Below are 18,961 nucleotides of genomic sequence, written 5' to 3' on the forward strand. Positions count from 1 at the left end.
TATGTGTTTGTGTGTTGTGATAGCATTACAGCAGTGTGTGTCTATGTGTGTGTGTGTGTGTGTGTGTGTGTGTGTGTGTGTGTAATGGTCTACTCCCCTGGGAAATAAGGCAGCTCTCAAACCACTCAAAGTGGAGCGCTTTAAGGTGCAATGGGGAAGGAGATGAGGGGTTGAAGAGACTTTTTCTTTAAGTCTCCAGCTGTGTTTTTGCCAGTAGATGCAACGTTGATGGAAAATGCAAAGAAGAAAGGGAAGCCCACCTGCTAGTCAGAGAGATTTGATATCAGAGGAGCTCTTGCATCAGATTTACACTTCCTTTCAATTTCCTCAAAAGTAGAAGCAACGGCATGGGAAATATATAAATCAAGCCCATCTACCTTTTTAATCTTGTGAGTGAATTCTTCAAAGTTTCAGCAGCAGCAAGGAGTTGTGACATTTAATACAGCAGCTAAATCAAGGTGAGGAACAATGAATGCCTCACACAGTGGAGGTGAGACTGAAGAAGGAGGACAGGTGAGAAAGAAGAAAGGTGGGAAAGGAGCAGTGATGGGGGGGGGGGGGGGGGTCATATAAACACTCAAAGTTGAATGCTGTCTAGACTTCTCACACGTCTACACTTCAACCTGTTTTCACACCTTCATTTACCGTACAGACAAAACAGCTATGCACCGGTATCGAGCTGAACTCCAGCTTCCTTCAATCCAACTGATGACAACACAATGCTCAAACACGTCTCACACTGAAGTAAAAAAAATAGCAAACAAGGAAACAAGGAGCGAGTTGTTAAGTTTCTCATTACAGTGCAACATCATTAAATGTTTGGACCCATATCAATGGAACTGACCAGTGTTTGCTATAGCTGGCTGACATATTGGACAATACGCTGTAGTACAAATCAATTGGAAGAGAGAGGGAGAGAGGGAAAGAGGGAGACAGGGAGAGAAGGAGACAAGGAGAGAAGATACAGACACTTGTTTTCACTTCCCATGATGATCAATTAGTCTACAGAAATCACCCTTTGAAAATCAACCTTTGCACTGACCCTCATTCACCGTGGTGGACGAGCCGAAAACCTTTAATCCTAATCTTAACAATGACAATGACAATTCATACAAAATCTTAACCCTAGCCTAACCACAATATACTTCTTAACTGGTCATGCATTGGCATGGTGCATTCCCTAGCCCCTTACCCTGTAACCTTGACCTAGCCTAAACCTAATTCTAACCCTAACCCTTAACCCACAGTCCATTGAAGGGGGGTTACAAAGTGAGGACCCGTCAAGATGTCCTCACTCCGTTGGATGTGGACTCACAAAGACAGCTGTACAAGAGCACACACACACACACACAAACACTTGAAGCAATCTCAGGGAAAAAGTAATTTCTATCCAGATCCTTGAGAAACTCTCTGTCTGTGACTGGTGCCTCTGCTTCCCTCCCACACACTGCACTGCTGGTTGACTCAGATCTGTCTGATTCTAAATTTGACAAGACTGTCTCAACAAGAACATTTAAAATAAGCAAAAGCAACGCTGTCATCAAGTCAACATAGTGACAAACAATTCAATCCTTGTTCACGTTCACAGACCAGGTTAATCAGACAACAGAAACACATGTTACACCGGTGTGAGTTTAAAATGCAAAGTAGACAGGCAGCATTGTCCATGTCCCTGTTGTCCTCCATTGTTCATTTATGTCCTTATTGACATGGGTGATCATATCTACACACACACAACAGGCTACAAGCATCATGCATGTTCTCTGTTCTGCAGGTGATGAACATCAGACCCATCATATTTATGATTATCAGCATTACACATTACTCACATAATCAAAGTAATTTCATTGGAAAGTTTTGATGTATCGATAATGACAATTGGACGCATTATTTCAATGTTAGACTAAGGTGAAAAAAGAGAAAGTCAAATAACTGACTGTTATTGAAAGTTAAGCTAAATGAATGAAAGAAAAATGCCGCAGTCACAAAAAATGCCTCAACATGATACTGAGCATACAGCATCTCCAGCTCAGTATTACTAGCAATGGAAAATATAGCAGAGATTCATAGTCTAATTATCCTCATTAATTTTACACAAACTTTTAGTAGTCTGCTTTTAAGAAATGCAATTGTTTGTCCTCTGCAATACAGAAACCAGGGTTGTAAATCATGCTGCAGCCTTATCACTTTCATTTCACCAGTGGTTCATTTCAAAGTATTAACAGTAGAGGGTGCTGTTAACTCTCAAAAAAAAAATACGAGGTGTAAAGAAAAATCTAGTACTTTGGTATAGAGAAGGTACTTTTTGTCTTTTTGAAATAATTATTATATTCAAAATTTTGTGTTAAGCTCAAACACAACCAAGACCCTAACATCACCATTCACTCTCAAATCAAAACAAGTAGGAATGAACATGTCTTTGATAAGATAGTTTAAAAAAACTTCCACTCAAGACATAACTGTTATTGATTATGTGAAACTTTACTGCCAAACTTAGATGAAATAATGCTGGTGCCACCTTCTGGTCCATAAATGCTGGATTGTCCTACTAACAGAGGTTTAAAAATCAGCAAAGACATTAAGTTGGAGGTTAAATAAGCTATTTTGTGTTATAACACTTCAGTTGTAAGATGGTGCCATTGTATCTTGTGGTTTACGAAGAACAAGAGGAAAAGAAATGAATACATTTGCACGGGTCCTATTATTTAAGGTACATGGTTACAGCTTGGACGTTTGCAGAGGAATCCACATTATTTCACTCACCAGCATCTTTGCCTTCTCTCTCTCTTCATGTGCTTTCCCTTTCTCAATGATGAGGTTGGGGAGCCGCTCATCAAGGCCGGTGGCTGCAGCCGTCTCTCTCTCCCTCTGAGCCAGACCCGCCAACTGCTCCTGCACCAGAGCCTGCTGTCGCTCGAAGCTGAAGCAGAGGAGGAGGAGAACTGTTTCAACCTTTGCCCTTTCATTTATTCAACAGTTAATCAGTCAGTGGGGTATTGATCAAAACCAATATCCATAATTTTAGGATGAACTCTCCAAAAGTAAAAACGATTATGATATTTATCATAATCTGATAATCAAATGAAGTTATGGTTTAAAGACACACTGTGAATACATGAGGGCTACGCAAAGCAGGAGGTTGAAGGCTGAAGCAGGTCCAACATACCAGGATACTGTTTGCTATCTGGCTTCATGAAGCCTAACATTGGTTTTCCTGAAGTCCGGCTAAGGATATACTGTGAATAAGAACACACTCCTGAGAGAGAATTTTTGCTCTTGTGTCTGAATGTTAGTTTTGAACAGTTTTTGGAAAGTTTTAGTAAGAAACACATCAGAGGGTTTAGTTTTTATTTCATTTTATTATTAGAGTCTTCTCATGTTATTCTGAGCTGCAGTCATAGAACAAGAGTATAAGTATAAACACTGAGAGAAATCAAAATAATCTTTTTAGTTTAAAATGAAGCTATGATCATTGTGCATTATTTATTTAGCGCTTGTCAGAAGCTCTGTTTTAAAACCAGAGTGGACATATGGAAAACCTGGAACAAGTACCAAAAGCTCTCTATTATTTTTCAGATTTTTTAAATTCTGGGCTGAGAAATTACCATAAACAGGATAACATGCCAATAAGCTTAATCTAGTATATGAGCATTCTAGGGGTGGAACGACATGCCTAACCAAGTAAATCAGTTCAGGCAGTGTTGACAGGTCACTCAGCATGTGTATATTCCCCATAAACATTACACATTTGCAGCAAGTGTTTGCTATGTTACACATCTGACACCTGCACTGGTTAGAAATTCTGTGTGAACCCACTAGGATCAACTTTGGATACGTAAAAAAATATATATGGATCTAATTTGCAATAATTAACAGAAATCTTATTCCAAGTTAGTCAATATAAGTGCACTATTATAATACATGATAAATATGTACACAACTTTGCATGGCTAGTCAAATATTGCAGGATACCAAGAGAACAAATTCTGTGACTTTGACAAAATGAGCACCTACTCTTTGCGCAGCTCTTCATGCATTTCTGTGATGGATGGTCCTGTTGGTTTTGGATCTGAAATTCAAAGAAGATTAACATCACAACTATGAAGGAATTAGAATATGGATCAGTTTTGAGTACAGATCAAACTAGGATAGCACTCAGTAGAGCAGATATCTCCACAAAGGCCCAACATTCCCATTACAAAACCTCTATTAAATTCACCAGATCCATGTTTATATTTGGATCTGCACCAATTTTATGTAAATATCAGTCCTGTAGATATATCTGTTTACATCACGATCAATAAATTATCATATATAATATATATATATAAATATATATATTAATATTTATATATATATAGGAATCCAAGGAAAATGTTGAAAAACTGTGTTTCACTTTCTCAATGTTACTGAGTAGCTGAATCGTCCACCTGATCCAGATGTGCACTCAAATGTAATGGGTACCTCCTTGGGTCATGCCCTACCCCTCCACAAAATGTCATTGAAGCAGTCGAGTAGCATTAGCATAATTCTGCTGACTAACAAATAAATAACATAACCACACAGTAAGCAAATATTAATTGCTGTGAATGGTTATGGTCTATGAGCATGACAATTTATCTAACTAATCAGTGTTTAGTTTTACTTTTAAACTTAACCTTAACAAAGTAACAGGAAATGTATTTCAATTATAAATACTATTTACAACGTATCATTTATCCTGACACAATGTCCTTTGTCAATCTAAAAACAGCACCCAGCAGCAGATCTGACCTTTATCCTGATACTGTTCTTATCAGTCAGTGCTTGTGGACATGCACTTGGTTGTCAGGTTTGTAGGTTCAACCAGCACAAACTAATGTTGTCTAATCTGTAACAGTTTTGTAATAAATCCTGCCCTCATAAAAGTTTTAATGTCAGTATTTGATGAAACTTTGTGAGCAAGCTGTTGATTTAATTGGCCCAGTGGGCCTCCCAGTGGGACCTCTGTGAGAGAGGAGAGTCTTTGACTGGGACGTACTCTGTTGTTGTTTGTGACTGTCTGGCGGACACGGTGGCCGCGGGTCGCTGTCAGCCCCCTGAGGCTGCTTCATCCCCCGGAGCACATCCTCTGAGAGCTGGACAGGAATGTGGGGGAAACACAGGCACTTAAATACACATATAAAAGTTCTCTGATGGAGATGTAGGACATTTAAATCAAGGTCATTATTAGGATCCTTATTAGCTGATGTTTTGTCTCGTCCTGGGGTCCACACACCAACCATAATCACCACACTGCGGTTGTATACCTCCGTCACTGTGTCCTTTGACCACTGAAACACAATTACTTTATCTGAAAATTTTAGTCCAAGTGGCCACAGATCAAAAGTTGAAACGATTCCCTCAAGCAGCCTTGAGATACCACATTCAAGAGGCCAAAAATGTTTTTTGAGGCCGACATGACTTTGACCTTTGACCACCAAGCACCAAAATCAAATCAGTCAATAGTCCAAGTGAACGTTTGTACCAAATTTTAAGATATTCACTCAAGCTGATCTTAAGATATCATGTTCAAGAAAAAAAAAACATATTGTGGGAGGCTACCATGTCCTTGACCTTTGACGTTTGACCTTTGACCACCAAAATCGGATCAGTTCATCCTTGATTTCAAGTCAATAATTGTACCAAATTTGAAGAAATCCCATCAAGTCATTCTTGACATATCGCGTTCATGTGAATGGGACGGAAGAACGGACAGGACAAGCGAAACAAATAATGCCTCCAGCCACTGGCTGTTGTCGTCACTGAGACATAAAAAAAACACTTAAATACAAACAATACAACAATTTTTTACTGATAAAGTTAAAAGAAAAGAAGAAAATTTGTGTGTATATCTTCCAACATATTCCTATATGCTTATTTGTCAAAAGCAGCTGCCTGCCAGCTCGATCAGTCAACTCGTTTTGCACTGCTCTACTCGTGTGATGTGCCTCACGTTCTTCAATCCTCTTCATAAACACCCACTCAGTCTGCTTCTCTATTTAAACTGCCACGCTTTCCCATCTCTCCTTTTGCTTGTCGATGCCTCACTCAGCCCCTCCACCGCCCCAGCATCCACCTGCAGGCTCAGACAGAGGGCTAAAAGAGATTTTCCAATTATATCTGCACAATCATACCGAGGGGACAGATGACGTCAGAGACACCAAACTCTAACTTTGTTCTGCTGTTTCATTTAACATTTCAAACATGAGCTGTCTGTCGGAACCAGAAAGCATATATGTCATTGTAACAGCCCTGTAAACAACATTACCAGAAGTGCTGCTCGTCTCAAAAACAAATGAAGAATAAAAAAAAAAAGGCATTTTCCACCACATCCTTATTCCTGAAAGGTCCAACTCATAACCACACTGCAGACAATAAACTTCTCTATATAAATACACATGAAGGCATTTCAAACAAATCAACAGATAAATACATATACATTTATCTACATATAATCCATATTCTCTTATTTATCACATTTAGAACTAGCCCCCTCTTTAGCCTTGGTAAACACCAGATTGAAAGATCAAAGGTAAGCTATGATATCATCCATCTTGCTGATGTGCCCTTGAGCAAGTCACTCTCTTGCTAACCAGCTGCAGATATGCTGCTGCACAGCTGTGTCTGACCTCTGTGATCTTATTCAACAGTTGAAGAGCAGCTATCTACACACCTGGAAGCGCACATGATCACTTCATGTATTCATTTAATACTATACACAGTGCAGATTCACAGGTGGAACACAAATGCAAATTGTGAGTCGACAAATCTGAAATTAACAAATATTTTGTCATGTACGAATTAAATATGAAGAAAAATAATAACTTTACTCTTCCGAGGAGGGAGGTATACGATATTAAAAACTTTATTGTCATTGTGCAAGCACAACAAAATTACGACACTGTCATCCTCAAAAAACATAAGTTGAGGAAACAATAGTAGTAAAGTGATAACAATACTCATGATTAATAATAGTATACAGTGTACTGTACACACATTCACTCACATATTGATGGCGCAGCTGCTTTATAACGCTGTGCGATCATGTCACCTCTACAATATCCTTAGTTAGTTCTTATTGTTATTCCTCAAGCTGTTGAGGTGACCTGCCCGGGCTGCAGGCGGTGGTACGTGTCCCACGAGGGGGGTCTGAGCGCGGGGTCGTCTGAGGACACGGGACCTGTCACTGGACACGTTAGCCTGCTAAGCTAACACCGTTATTAGCGCTTCTGGCTGCGGCTAAGCTAAGTCAAACTTCATCACAGCAGGGCGACACGCGCGGGTATAGATCTACCTTCACCCCCTCGATGACCGTGACCTTCTCGTCCTCGTCCAGACCGAATGACACTCTCCGGCTCCCGGTTCCTCCCATGTTCACCGCCGGATAGCGAAGCGGCCAGGCAGCGACAGAGCCTCCTCAGCGCGGAGGTCACACGGGGACACAGGGAGAGGTGAGGGCGGCAGGAGTCTCCTCCACAGTCACTGCTGGTCCCCCGCAGTCTATGACTGGTCCTCACGCTCCGGTAAAGCGCAACCTCAGTGTTCTCAAAGTTCATTGGCTGCGATAATTAAAGAAATAATTCCAGATCCAATCGTTGATCGTGGTGCATCAGAGTGGACGCAGGGCAGATGGGAGTTGTAGTTGTGGATGCTGACTGAGCGATGACAGTTCTGACTGAGCAGCCCTGGGTCGGATTTAGAACCGTGGCGTACGCACAAAATGGGGTTTGAGGTGGTGAACTGAAGCCAGATTATTGATCCACTTCATCATTTACATTAAAACCAACAGCTCAATTTTGCTCGAACAACATATCTGTTCCACACGAGCCTTTTAATTTTAATAACCGAGGAGTTACGGAGCTGAGTCATTAACAGGTTTTAATAATGTCTTCTAATACTGTGCGTGTATCAATCATTCACTGCAGTGAACGTGACTGAGCGTTCAGGCGCACAGAGCGACCAAGCGCGCACAGAGCCACACAGCGCGCCCAGCGCGCTCAGAGGGCGCAGAGAGCTTAGAGCGCGCAGAGCGCAAAGGAGATCACTTACAAGAAATAAAGAAACTTTCCAAATGATATCCCAGAGTGGAGGCAAGGATCCACTGGTGTGAGGGAATCGGTCCTATGCTCTAAATGGATAAATACTGCCGTGACACTGGTGCGGGGTTCTGTACGATGTGTGCATGCGAATGGAAGGATGAGGATGAAGCGAGGGTTCAGCGATTTCTGGTCTCACACATTGTGTTATCCACAGCAGCAGCGGCAGAGTATACGTGTATTTTCTCTTTAGTGACATCACTGCTGTCCCATAAAGTCGCTCTTCACCTCCACCTCAATAACAAACACCTCGATGTCAGTGTCAGAAAGTTTCACTTCCTTGGAGTTCAGGTTTTGCGTGCACTCGGTTTTCTAAATCGGAATTAGCTTTGGCATACGCCATTTGGGCGTATGCACACTTTCGGTGCATACGCCCACACTTTTTTGTGCATAATTTTTCTATATATACAAAAAACAATATTTGTATATTTTTCATTTAATTGTAGTTTTTTTCACCTCCAACTTTTTCTTACGTTTGCTATGATATAAACAGCGACGGATCAGGGCCGGGCATTTTAATGCATTTTTCTTGAAGCAGAATTATTGTTCATCACCTACGGTTTAAACTCTTAACCTTTGACTCACCGGGCAAGTCAGGAGTCACTACTACTGTTAATTTGCTATGACTTTTCAAACTTTTAAACAGTTGCTGTAGCGCCACCATCAGGACTATTGGCCCACAAAGCCAGTTTATGACTATTGGAATAAGACTGGACCTATGTGCTAAATTTGGTTTATTTTAATATATGGGAGGGTGGATCATAGGATATTAATAACATTAACAAAAACAAGATAATACATGACAAACGATTCTGATTCAGAAATAAATAAATAACTAGTGTGTAGTTGCCACAAGTAACCTCAAGGGGGAGTCCTATCCCACACTTCAATATGTTATATTGCCAAAGCAACCCTTGATGTCCAATCGCCCTAAAACAAACACATGAAAGAGTCCACGTTTTATTTTGATGCTCATGCAATGCTCATCACATTGCATTAATACGAGTTGAATATTATACAATGCAGTTAAATTAAAAAAGGCCATTTAAGTGTCATCTGAAAAATGATTTCATAAACATCTTGTGTATCCACACCAGTGAGCCCACATCATAAAACAGCAAGCTAATTTCCCAATCACTCTTTCAACTCTGAGTAATACAGCAGTGTTCACCAGCACTCAAATATGAATATATAGTATTGTCAAGAGGTTGGTAAATACTGTATTTACTTGGTAATATATCACTTCTTAACAGTTTTTCTTTATCATGGTGAAAAAATAAATGCATCCTACATTTTCTGCCATTATCCATGAACCCATATAGCTTGAATTCAGTAATTCCACCTAACATAATAGTATTTTCAGGGGGAAACCAACATCATAATATCTCCTTGGTAGGCATGAGTACATGTGATGTGGTTTCAAAAGAATCTAGTATGTTACTGTAATAAGACTGCGCATGGCAGGTATGATTTCATACAAAAAAAAATTACCTGGAACAGTGCAGTTACTTTATCCTCAACATAGTCTAAATTATCTATCATCCATCGCTGACTTACCTGCCTGAGCTGTTATTGCTCATTAGAAATGAGGATTATAATCATTTTATTAAATTAAATACCACCACTTGATACTATAAAATAGAGCAATATTTTCTTTTTGGTCAAATTTTACCACTTTTCATAACATATATAAAAACTCTTAAGAGATTAGCAGCAAAATAAAACCTCAACTTTGCATCAGTGTCCTATGAAGCAGCAATGAAAGCTGAATTAGATATGCTGATACAATAGCAGCACAGGTCGGAATTTGAAGCTTTCTGCACATTTGTTTTTAAATCACACACATGACGACACTTCAAGGACCATGACGCGAACAAATGTGCTTTCAGTAGAAGGAATGATTAATCAGGTGCAGGAAATTTAAGGAAAACCAAATTAATAAATAAAGAAGCAAAGACATGAGGAGAGAGCTTATGCCTGAGTTGCTATTTAACTTGTTAGAGAATTATTCTTGTCTCTGCCTCACAGACGACTTGTGGTGTTTAAAATAAATGCAACGGCTGCATTTAAGAGACACCAATTTCTTCATTACATTGCCGTGACACGCATCACGCTAACACGGTTCACATGATAACAGGATGAACCGCACCTATTTCAGAAGACAAAGTACACAGGAGTTGTTGCCCTGGCTAAAGAGGCACGGTAACACGGAGTCACAAGTCTAGAACAAGGCAGCAGAAAACAAAGTCAGTAGAGATGCTGTTATTCAAAGGCTTCAGTGGGAATGTACAGATGCCGAGTTGCCATCAACAGAATGTTAGATAGATTTGAAAGACTTGGGTGCTTAAAACGGGGCTAAATCACCGAAGATACTGGAATGACAGAGAACGTGACGAGATGAGTCTGAAAGTCCCCACATCTGAAAAGCCAGTGGAACACAATCGATATGGAGTCTCTCAGGGGCCACAATCGGGGACAGGGCTCCGAGTGTGGAGCTACAGCAGCAGTGCAATCTGGCAACACTGTTAGAAAAACAGTTGCTTAACTCAGCCCACCATGTAAATGCTTAGCAAAGGTCCCTCCTCAAGTGTCAACTTGTCAACTCATCTTGCCCTCACAGAAAGAACAAGAGCCTTTCCTTGATGTCCAAATACTTTGCTCTGCTCTGCTTTTTTTGGGGCTCCCTGTCAAGCACACATCATGTGCATAACATTTAAATCCATCTGGAAAACCATCGCTCCTCTTCATCCTTTCACGCATTGATAGGTCTCCAGCGGTCAGCTTCAATGCTGTTAATGCTGCTGGAGCCGTAGGGTCCAGAGGCCACATCGTCCAGGTGTGCGCCCACCATGCGAGAGCTGCCGGGACCAGAGCCATCGATCTGTGTAGAGGAGTAGAACAGGCCCTGGTCGGTCAGCTCCTTACGACCAAGAGCTGTGGCCACTGTGGGGGGAAGGTGGACGTCGCTTTCGTCCGGCTCATCTACCTGCGACTTGTAGGAAAACAGGATCTTTGGTTCTGAGCTGGGGGAGAGGAAAAAAATAGGTCACATGCAGGAAGAAACAGGTTCAACTGATAATAGTACTTTTAATAATAAAAGCACTTTTCAAACACAGTTCAAGTGCTTGACGTGGTTGGAATAAGATTAAAACATTACGGGACTAAGGCAAAAATAAGATCAGTTAAATAATACAGAAACTATAATGTCACTCAGTGGAGTGCATAACTTTGCCATGGTCAAATAGTCCCCTTAGCTCCAAACAAGCTGCATCGAATTTCCCACACTAATAAACATCAGTTCCCTGAATGTGCCAGATTTTTTTCATCAAGATCCATTTATCATTCTCCGGGAAAACAGTGAAAATGTTGTAAAACACAATGATCAAGAATGTGGGAAAAAAGGCCCTGGATCGCCCCCTGATCTGGATCCAGAACATAATGAATATGTTCTTCCCTGATTCATCCTTCCACTAAGTTTAGAGGAAATCAGTTCAGTTTTTTTTGTGTAAACTTGCTAAAAACCAACCAACAGGCTAAATGACATAACCTCCTTGGCCGAGGTAATAATACATTAAAATACACCATTAAAACAATAGCAATAAAATAATAAAACCAACACCTCTAGGTGATGAAAATGTGCACTAGGATTAATAAGGTAAGTTAATACATTTTTGTTTTTCATTTTTAAATATAGGTTTTAAGAAGTCACTGATTCTGCAAGCCTCCAAGTTCCTGGTGCTGCATCAAGTGGGTGAATTAGGGTTTTTATTTTGTATGTTTCTATGTACTTACCCAAAGAAGCCTTTGAGGAATGTGACATAGATGAGCGGAGCAAATGTGGAGAAATACAGGAAGGTGGTGACATCCACACAGCTACATCAGGAAAGACAAAAAGCCCAATCAAAAGTTTGCTGCTAAAAGGATAAATGTTTCATGTTCATATCCTCTCACTTGAACTCTAGTAAACATCATGGATCCCATCAAATTCAATATCAATCAATGACGAATAAAGTTTATAAACAACCACTAAGCTCCAGATCCTCAATATTTGTTTTAAAAGATTACCCCACATAATCCCCCCCCCCAAAAGCTGTAGTTGCTCTCATCCGAAAAATAGAACATAGCTTTCATTACTCTTCGTACAACAGTGACATTAGCGGAACAATTTACCCAAAAGTTGGATCATGCAAACACAGAATTTATTTTTATATCCATGTTATGTGATGACTGTTCTGTAAACAAATAAGCTGCTACACACAATGTTCATGAGAAGGATACTGACCAGAGTCCCTCTATGATTTCAGCACAGAGCAGAGCGCTGCCCAGGCCCTGGACCAGGTTCAGTAAGGACAGGATGGCAGCATACACGTAGAAACTCCTCTTAGCTAAACAGAGGAAGCAAGGTGTAATGCACAACAGAGAACAAGTGCTTTCAATTACAGTCCAGACCATAAGTATGTGAACGGCAGCAAATTTTTTGTTTACTTCAGGCTTTCCTGCTTATGTACATTCAATGTGAAGTAGAATATTGGAACCTAAATGAAAGTACCATGTCTCAGCTTCCTTCAATAGTTTAACACATAGCAACAAAGATTCTAACTGGTTACTAAAAGGTTTATTGGCAGATGTGCCTTTCGATATTAGTAATTTACAAAAGAACAGAGATGTGGCTCTATGTTGACTGAGAGTTTAACGTTGCTCTTGAGAAGATAATTAGACTTATAAAAAGTTGGTTTGCACCAAAAAATTTGTTAGGTACTTTCTAAAAATAAAAGCAGATATGTGCATGACGAGGCACACGTGTTGGAGATAAGCAGAAAATCAATGGCATGAAAAAAAGAGAAAAGACCTTGCGTGACTGCACAGCTGGTCAAATATACTCTCCAGGATGCAGTCTTGTTTCCTTGACAACAATCAAGAGAGGAACTATCACTGGTCTTAAAAGGCAACATCACATCACCCTGAGCCTCACTTCTCTCTATTAGCTCCCTATCCGTTTTAGAATTGATTTTATGCTTCTACTGGCCCCAAGCTACATCACAGAAGGTTTGACCCCTTACGTGCCTGCATGGAGCTTTAAATCCTCAGGTGGAGCCCTGCTGGCTGTTCCAAAGTCAGGGTTGAAAGCTAAAGGTGGCCGTGCATTTGCCATCAGGACCCCCTGGCTTTGGTCCTGCCTACCCGATGAGATAAGGCTGGCAGAGTCACTGACTTCTTTTAAATCACCTCTTAAACCCCATTTTTATTGACGTCATGATTTGTATTGTTTTATTCTCCTCTTTTATTGTCATATTACTGCTTTTATATGTTCAAGTTTTTGATGTGACATACTCTATACTTATTCAATTAATTTAATACCTTGTTATCAACCTAAATGTGGTTGTCTGGCATCCTTGTAACATTGCATCCTAATGGTTGTTATTTCTCATATATTTACTTTTCTTGGTTTGCTTTCAAAGCACTTTCTAATCTCTGTTTTAAAAAGTTAATTATTTTCTTCCAAATTGAATGTACCAAGAGTCTAAAGAACCAACGTGTAACTGCTCAAATATTTATGGTCTGTATTGTATAACATCTCACAGGGATATATAACATGTCAGAGAGTACAGTACATTCTTGTTTCCATTCATTATATTCAATATAATAAATACCTTTTAAGATCCAACTTTAGGAAATGTGTAACTTACATGGCAGAGATATCCTCTCCCTTATTGGAGTTTTAGGCAAGATCACAATCAAAGAGTACACCTATAAAGAAAAACATTACATTGTTAAATAAACATTAGTAATTTTGATAATATGATATTTGATATAATATGTTTGCTCATGCTGCAGAGCTACAGGTTACTGACCAGGAAGAAGAAGATGGAACTGGCTAACCAGAAGTGGCGTCCTCCGTGGCCGTAGATGTTGAAGTCCTCAGCTGAGAGGTGACTGTCTGGATAGAGGATCTCTAGTGTGCCCTACATTTTATAATTATTCATTTGAATGCATACATGGGACAATGATAAATACAGAATGTTTTGTGTAATGTTATCTTCATATATCCTTCATCATTTAATCTCTCATCATATGTCGTTACCTGTGTGATGGAGTAGCCCAGAGCGAGCACAGCAGTGATGGCCAGCACACGCTTTATGCTGGAATTGCTCTCCAGGTGACCTGATAACCACACAAAGAAAGAGGCTTGAAAATCATTCTCTGAAGGAAGTACTGGAAATTACCAAGAAACACCACAAAGGTTTAAACATAAATGAGAACTGAAACCAGCATAACAAACCAACCGAAAGCGAGTCCCAAGATCACGACGCTGAGCTCAATAGCCAACAAGAAGAATCGGGTGATTTCCCACAGCACCTACAGAGACAACAAACATGTTCAGAATCCAGTGTGCCAAAGACAACAAGCTGTGCTTTCACACACCACGTGCATGTGCATTACTTTACAGAAGAGATTACACTAAAGACTATTAAATTACACATTTGTTTTTTTTCCTTCCAACAGCGCAGCCATGACAGAGTTCTGCGGGAACATTATGTCCGTCAGTGTGACCCTCATAGGGGCCTGTCTGGTATGTGAGGAATGTCAGCCATGCTTTTGCTTCTAGACATAAAAGCTCTGCAAAGTCATGCCGCAGCTCATATCACGCCCTCTGGCCACTGGATAAAAGAGACATCTGTGACAGGAGATGGTGCCTGCTACCTCAGCGAGGGTGAGGGATTTATGCTGCAATGCTGCATTCCGTCATGAACAAGATGAACAGTAAAGACAGCATGTGATTGGAAACCCTATCAAGTTCTTACATCTAATAAATAACATTACTTAGAAAGGAATGCTTAGGTTTAAACACCATTTGCATGTTCCCACAAATTAAAATCTCTGTCACTGTAGTTTGCAGTTAACATGGACATCTTGTGATGAGTGCAGATATGTTATGTATATACACTCTCATATCTCGTATAACCAAAAGGTTTGACTTCATCTTCATAACTGATGTCAAACTAACTGTTAACACCCTTAAAGACGTGTCTCTCTGTTGAACAGAGCAGGCACCAATACTGGGCTTTGAAATTTGGCAGTGGTGTCGTCACCCATTTGCTTTTTTAACCTACATGAACAGACTTGTAATAGCCAAAGACATGTTTACTTTACTTTTCCATCCTTACTTTGTCTATGATGGTGGCAGCACTGGATGCACTGACGGTCATGGACACTATGGCCCGGGTGATTCCAACTCCTGCTACGACAAAAACCTAAGAAACACAGGACACAACACGTTAGACTTCCTCTATTGTGTTCAACTGAAGCAATATAACCTGTCCTGGATTAGAGTCACAGGTCAAGTTTACATGATAGCAACAATGCACTGTTTTACACTGGTGACAAACAATGAGCAGTGTTCCTCTGTTGCCAGTCACAGCAGACCTGAGGTATCCACCTCTCTAGAGTCTTTGTTTGTTATCACAGGAAAGAAAACATGAGCAGACAGGTGCAGTGCATTTTGGAAACCATAGACACAGTTTACTGAGAAAGAACAGATTATACAGCAGAGCAGCAAAAATAAAGAATCTTTTCAGTACATGGTTCATTTGTCTTTGATGTTAGACAAAACTGAAAGTTAAAGTCACTAACAACTGAATTACCACAAAGAATTTTTTATGGGAAGTCCCCATTTCCTCTGAGTTTCGTTTTGCCATTTCATAGAAAAGAATATACACAATCACTGGTGTGTGCACAATTTCAAGTTTGATTCTATATCTTGAACTGAATCAAAAATACCAATGATATTATGCCTCTTTTACATGCATTCCTCAATAAGATTGTACACTATAGTGAATTTGTACATACTCAATATAGTATTTATTTTACTACAGTGAAATTATATAACAAAGAGCATTTTATAATAATATTCATATTGCCTACATACTTATAGCAGTCAAAGTTTGCACATGTTTATTTCAATATCTCCTTATACATCATGCACAAATACAGTATATATATCCTGATGCAATCATCCTGTACCACTGCACTTCGCTCAATTACATTTCTCTAATAATAATATTTGTGTCTGTAGTGAAAGGTACATATTGTGTACATATTCTCAAAAAAAGTCATATCTATAGATGTTATTCTATTGCATTTTGTACTTTCACGTTTTCTTCTCTCCTTCTTTTTTACTATCTGCTGCTGTAACAATTTCCGGCATGGTACCACTAAAGTCATATCTTATCTCGTTACTCTGAATACTGTATATTGGTGTTTGTGTAGTTTGTATCCTACCAGCAGGTAAAAGGTGACAAAGATGGGGCTAGAGGTGAGTCGAATCTTTGCCCTGGCCGACGGCAGCTTCCATATCAGGAAGACAAAGAAGGCCACATTAGGCACCAGCAGTAAAATGTCCCAGAACCGAACCCTAAGACAGAGAGAGGAGCGTCAGGGGCAGACAGTGTTGTGTAGACTTTTTGATGCATTCAGGTTTTACTGAACAATTCCCATTTCAGTATATTACTCCTCTGGTTACCTGGAGTCCCCGATGTCCTCGTACAGAACTTGCAGACATTTGTGGGGCTTGGTGATGTTCTCTTCAGGAGCGGGTCTCAAGGTGGGGAATGATGAAGTGTTCTCAAAGGGTGTGGGCGTGACACTCCCATTGTATTGAGCAAACCTAACCACAGCTGCCACTGTGGCTAGCATGGTGTCGGAGACTGAGGGAAAATAAAAAATCAGATATTCATTGGAAGGGATTCTTCACAGCAGCTGGGGCAGTCATTTTACTTCACACAAGTCTAAGACTGAGGAGGGCAAGGCTTTTGAAATAAAGAGCTCAGAGACTCTGGAACACCCTGCCTGAGGATATATGGCACTGACTGCCAGTTTCTTATTTAAATCCAAGTTTTAATGTAGTTTTATCCAACCACAGTCCCTGATTTTTACAAAATTCTATGTAATTTCAAAGTTTTTATTTGTTTTCAAGTTCAAGTTAAATTTTATGCAGGTTACTTTAAATTTTCTATGCACTTTGCAGCTTTGATTGGGGGAAGAGTTATACTAATAAACATATAGTTATGATATTTCAACAAGGAAGGGTTTTCTCATTTAGGTGAATACAGGATTGTTGTGACATCCACACAGCTACATCAGAGAAGACAATCATTAAAGCCTGATCAATAGTTTGCTGCAAAAAGGATAAATGTGTTATGTTCAAATCCTCTCACTTTAACACTAGTAAACATCATGGATCCCATCAATGCTTAGCTCCTGAAGTAGGGTTTGAGAACAGAACATCATTCAGGTCTACTCTTCTCTGAATGAAAGGGTAATATAAACTAGATCATATAAGCACAGCACAGAGACATTAACAGACAGGGGGAGTTAAACTATTGTACTGTTGAACCATGGAGGGTTCCTGTCACAGCTTCCACCCCTGGACACACATTATGTAACTGGACGGGCTGCTTTCCGAGCTCTGTGTAGTGTTAACACAGTAAAACGAATCCAACGCCATTAGCATTTACTTACACGTATCCCACATGACTCTACACACATGACCCCTTCACGCGCTGACTGAAAACACTTTCAGTTCGGGATTTACAGATGCTAGCTAACGATGCTACTTCCAGTTTGCTAGCTGTGGTCGGGAAGACATGTTTTCAAATTAAAATCACATCCTTCTCGTGTTTCCGATGGAGGCAAACACAGCAGCGATAGCGTTGCTGACAGTAAACCTGGGTCGGTAAATAACATTAGCTGCCACTGGCTCAACGTTAGCATCAAAACAAACGTGATACTAGTGCAAGTGCAGTGACGCTGAGTGGACGTTACGGAGCCGCGGCTGGTAAACAAGACAACATCTTACCCATTCAGGAGCACCGAGATTCCCGGCAGCGACGTGTCGTGAAATGTTTCTAGAAAGTGTAGAAGTTCAGCGCATGCTCACAGGGTCTGTGACCGATCGACACATCGATCACCGATAGGAAACATGGCTGTTCCGGATAGTTTCGTTCACTCATTTCTCCTGGATCACCTGACACACGCTCCAGACAAGCGCGCCAAGTCTCGCGAGATTACCGTGTGACGTAGGTGTTCTTTCAGAGGCTGTCTCATGGGGTTATATTTTATATTCTTTAGATAAATGTTTTATGTTTCATTTGACTTTTAGTTTACAACCTTTTTGATGTGTTGTCATTTCTGTTTTGAAAAATAAGTCTATAGACCATAGACCTTAAAGTTGCTATTATATGTATTCATTTATCATATCAGATTTGACTTATTTCTCCTCATTTGTTAGGGCCCGAGCACTGACAGGCACTGACAGACAGTGAGGCCCTATTGAAATTGTAAGGATTTTTATAATTATTTATCAGGCAAATGAATTGGCTTCTTGAGGTCTTTAACATGCTTAAATTCTTAACAAAATTTGCAGAAAGTTAGAAACTGTTGAAAATGTATGTATTCTGGAGGAATTTTCAATGGGCCTCGCAAAATGGCTCAACGGTGCCCTCCAAAACTCCCGGAACGTGTTCACATTGACTGATCTTCACAAAAATCGATACACAGGTGTATCATTTAAGCCATATTCCAAATTTTTTACGTTGAGATGCTTGTACCAGGGCTTACATCAGATCAACTTCAAATTGAGACAAGATGGAGATACAAATTAACTCAAAGCTAGATTTTTCGTCACAGTGTGACTGTGGCGTCAAAGTTTGATTACATGCCATTAAATCACGATGTTCGGGGACATACATGGACCATGAATCCTTTGATGCTGAGCCATGTCGTTCATTACATTACATTACATTACATTACATGTCATTTAGCTGACGCTTTTGTCCAAAGCGACT

At 40.1% G+C, this 18,961-nt stretch overlaps 2 protein-coding genes across 3 annotated transcripts in view; both read right to left on the reverse strand.

Moving 5' to 3' along the window:
• The window catches only part of LOC133963064 (MICOS complex subunit mic25a-like), a 55,082-nt gene extending 47,549 nt beyond the window's left edge, over positions 1-7,533 (reverse strand). The window contains exons 1-4 of one of the 2 annotated variants that reach the window (XM_062398225.1): positions 7,316-7,533; positions 5,021-5,117; positions 4,015-4,069; positions 2,764-2,920 (exon numbers count right to left, since the gene is read on the reverse strand). In XM_062398225.1, the coding sequence (XP_062254209.1) occupies positions 2,764-2,920; positions 4,015-4,069; positions 5,021-5,117; positions 7,316-7,393 (387 nt within the window). In that variant the 5' untranslated portion in view covers positions 7,394-7,533. The remainder of the gene's footprint in view (positions 1-2,763; positions 2,921-4,014; positions 4,070-5,020; positions 5,118-7,315) is intronic. The other variant, XM_062398224.1, reaches the window with a different exon arrangement.
• Positions 7,534-9,064: 1,531 nt separating this feature from the next.
• Positions 9,065-18,144, reverse strand: tpra1 (transmembrane protein, adipocyte asscociated 1). Its single transcript, XM_062398226.1, has 11 exons — positions 17,974-18,144; positions 16,639-16,822; positions 16,398-16,530; positions 15,284-15,370; positions 14,402-14,474; positions 14,200-14,279; positions 13,970-14,080; positions 13,805-13,865; positions 12,400-12,502; positions 11,910-11,990; positions 9,065-11,140 (listed from the first exon to the last, which is right to left on the reverse strand). The coding sequence occupies exons 1-11, from the start codon at positions 17,975-17,977 to the stop codon at positions 10,870-10,872; spliced, it is 1,188 nt and encodes a 395-aa protein (XP_062254210.1). The 5' UTR covers positions 17,978-18,144; the 3' UTR covers positions 9,065-10,869.
• Positions 18,145-18,961: the final 817 nt, after the last annotated feature.

Source organism: Platichthys flesus, chromosome 2 (assembly GCF_949316205.1).
Source record: "Platichthys flesus chromosome 2, fPlaFle2.1, whole genome shotgun sequence".
Classification (NCBI taxonomy): Eukaryota; Metazoa; Chordata; class Actinopteri; order Pleuronectiformes; family Pleuronectidae; genus Platichthys; species Platichthys flesus.

Bases quoted from the DNA above. Each gene is read 5' to 3' on its own strand.
- tpra1 (XM_062398226.1), bottom strand. The intron at 16,531-16,638 runs GTAACCAGAGGA...TCTCTGTCTTAG, and splicing joins GAGGACATCGGGGACTCCAG to GGTTCGGTTCTGGGACATTT. The intron at 12,503-13,804 runs GTAAGTTACACA...TCCTCTGTTTAG, and splicing joins GGAGAGGATATCTCTGCCAT to CTAAGAGGAGTTTCTACGTG.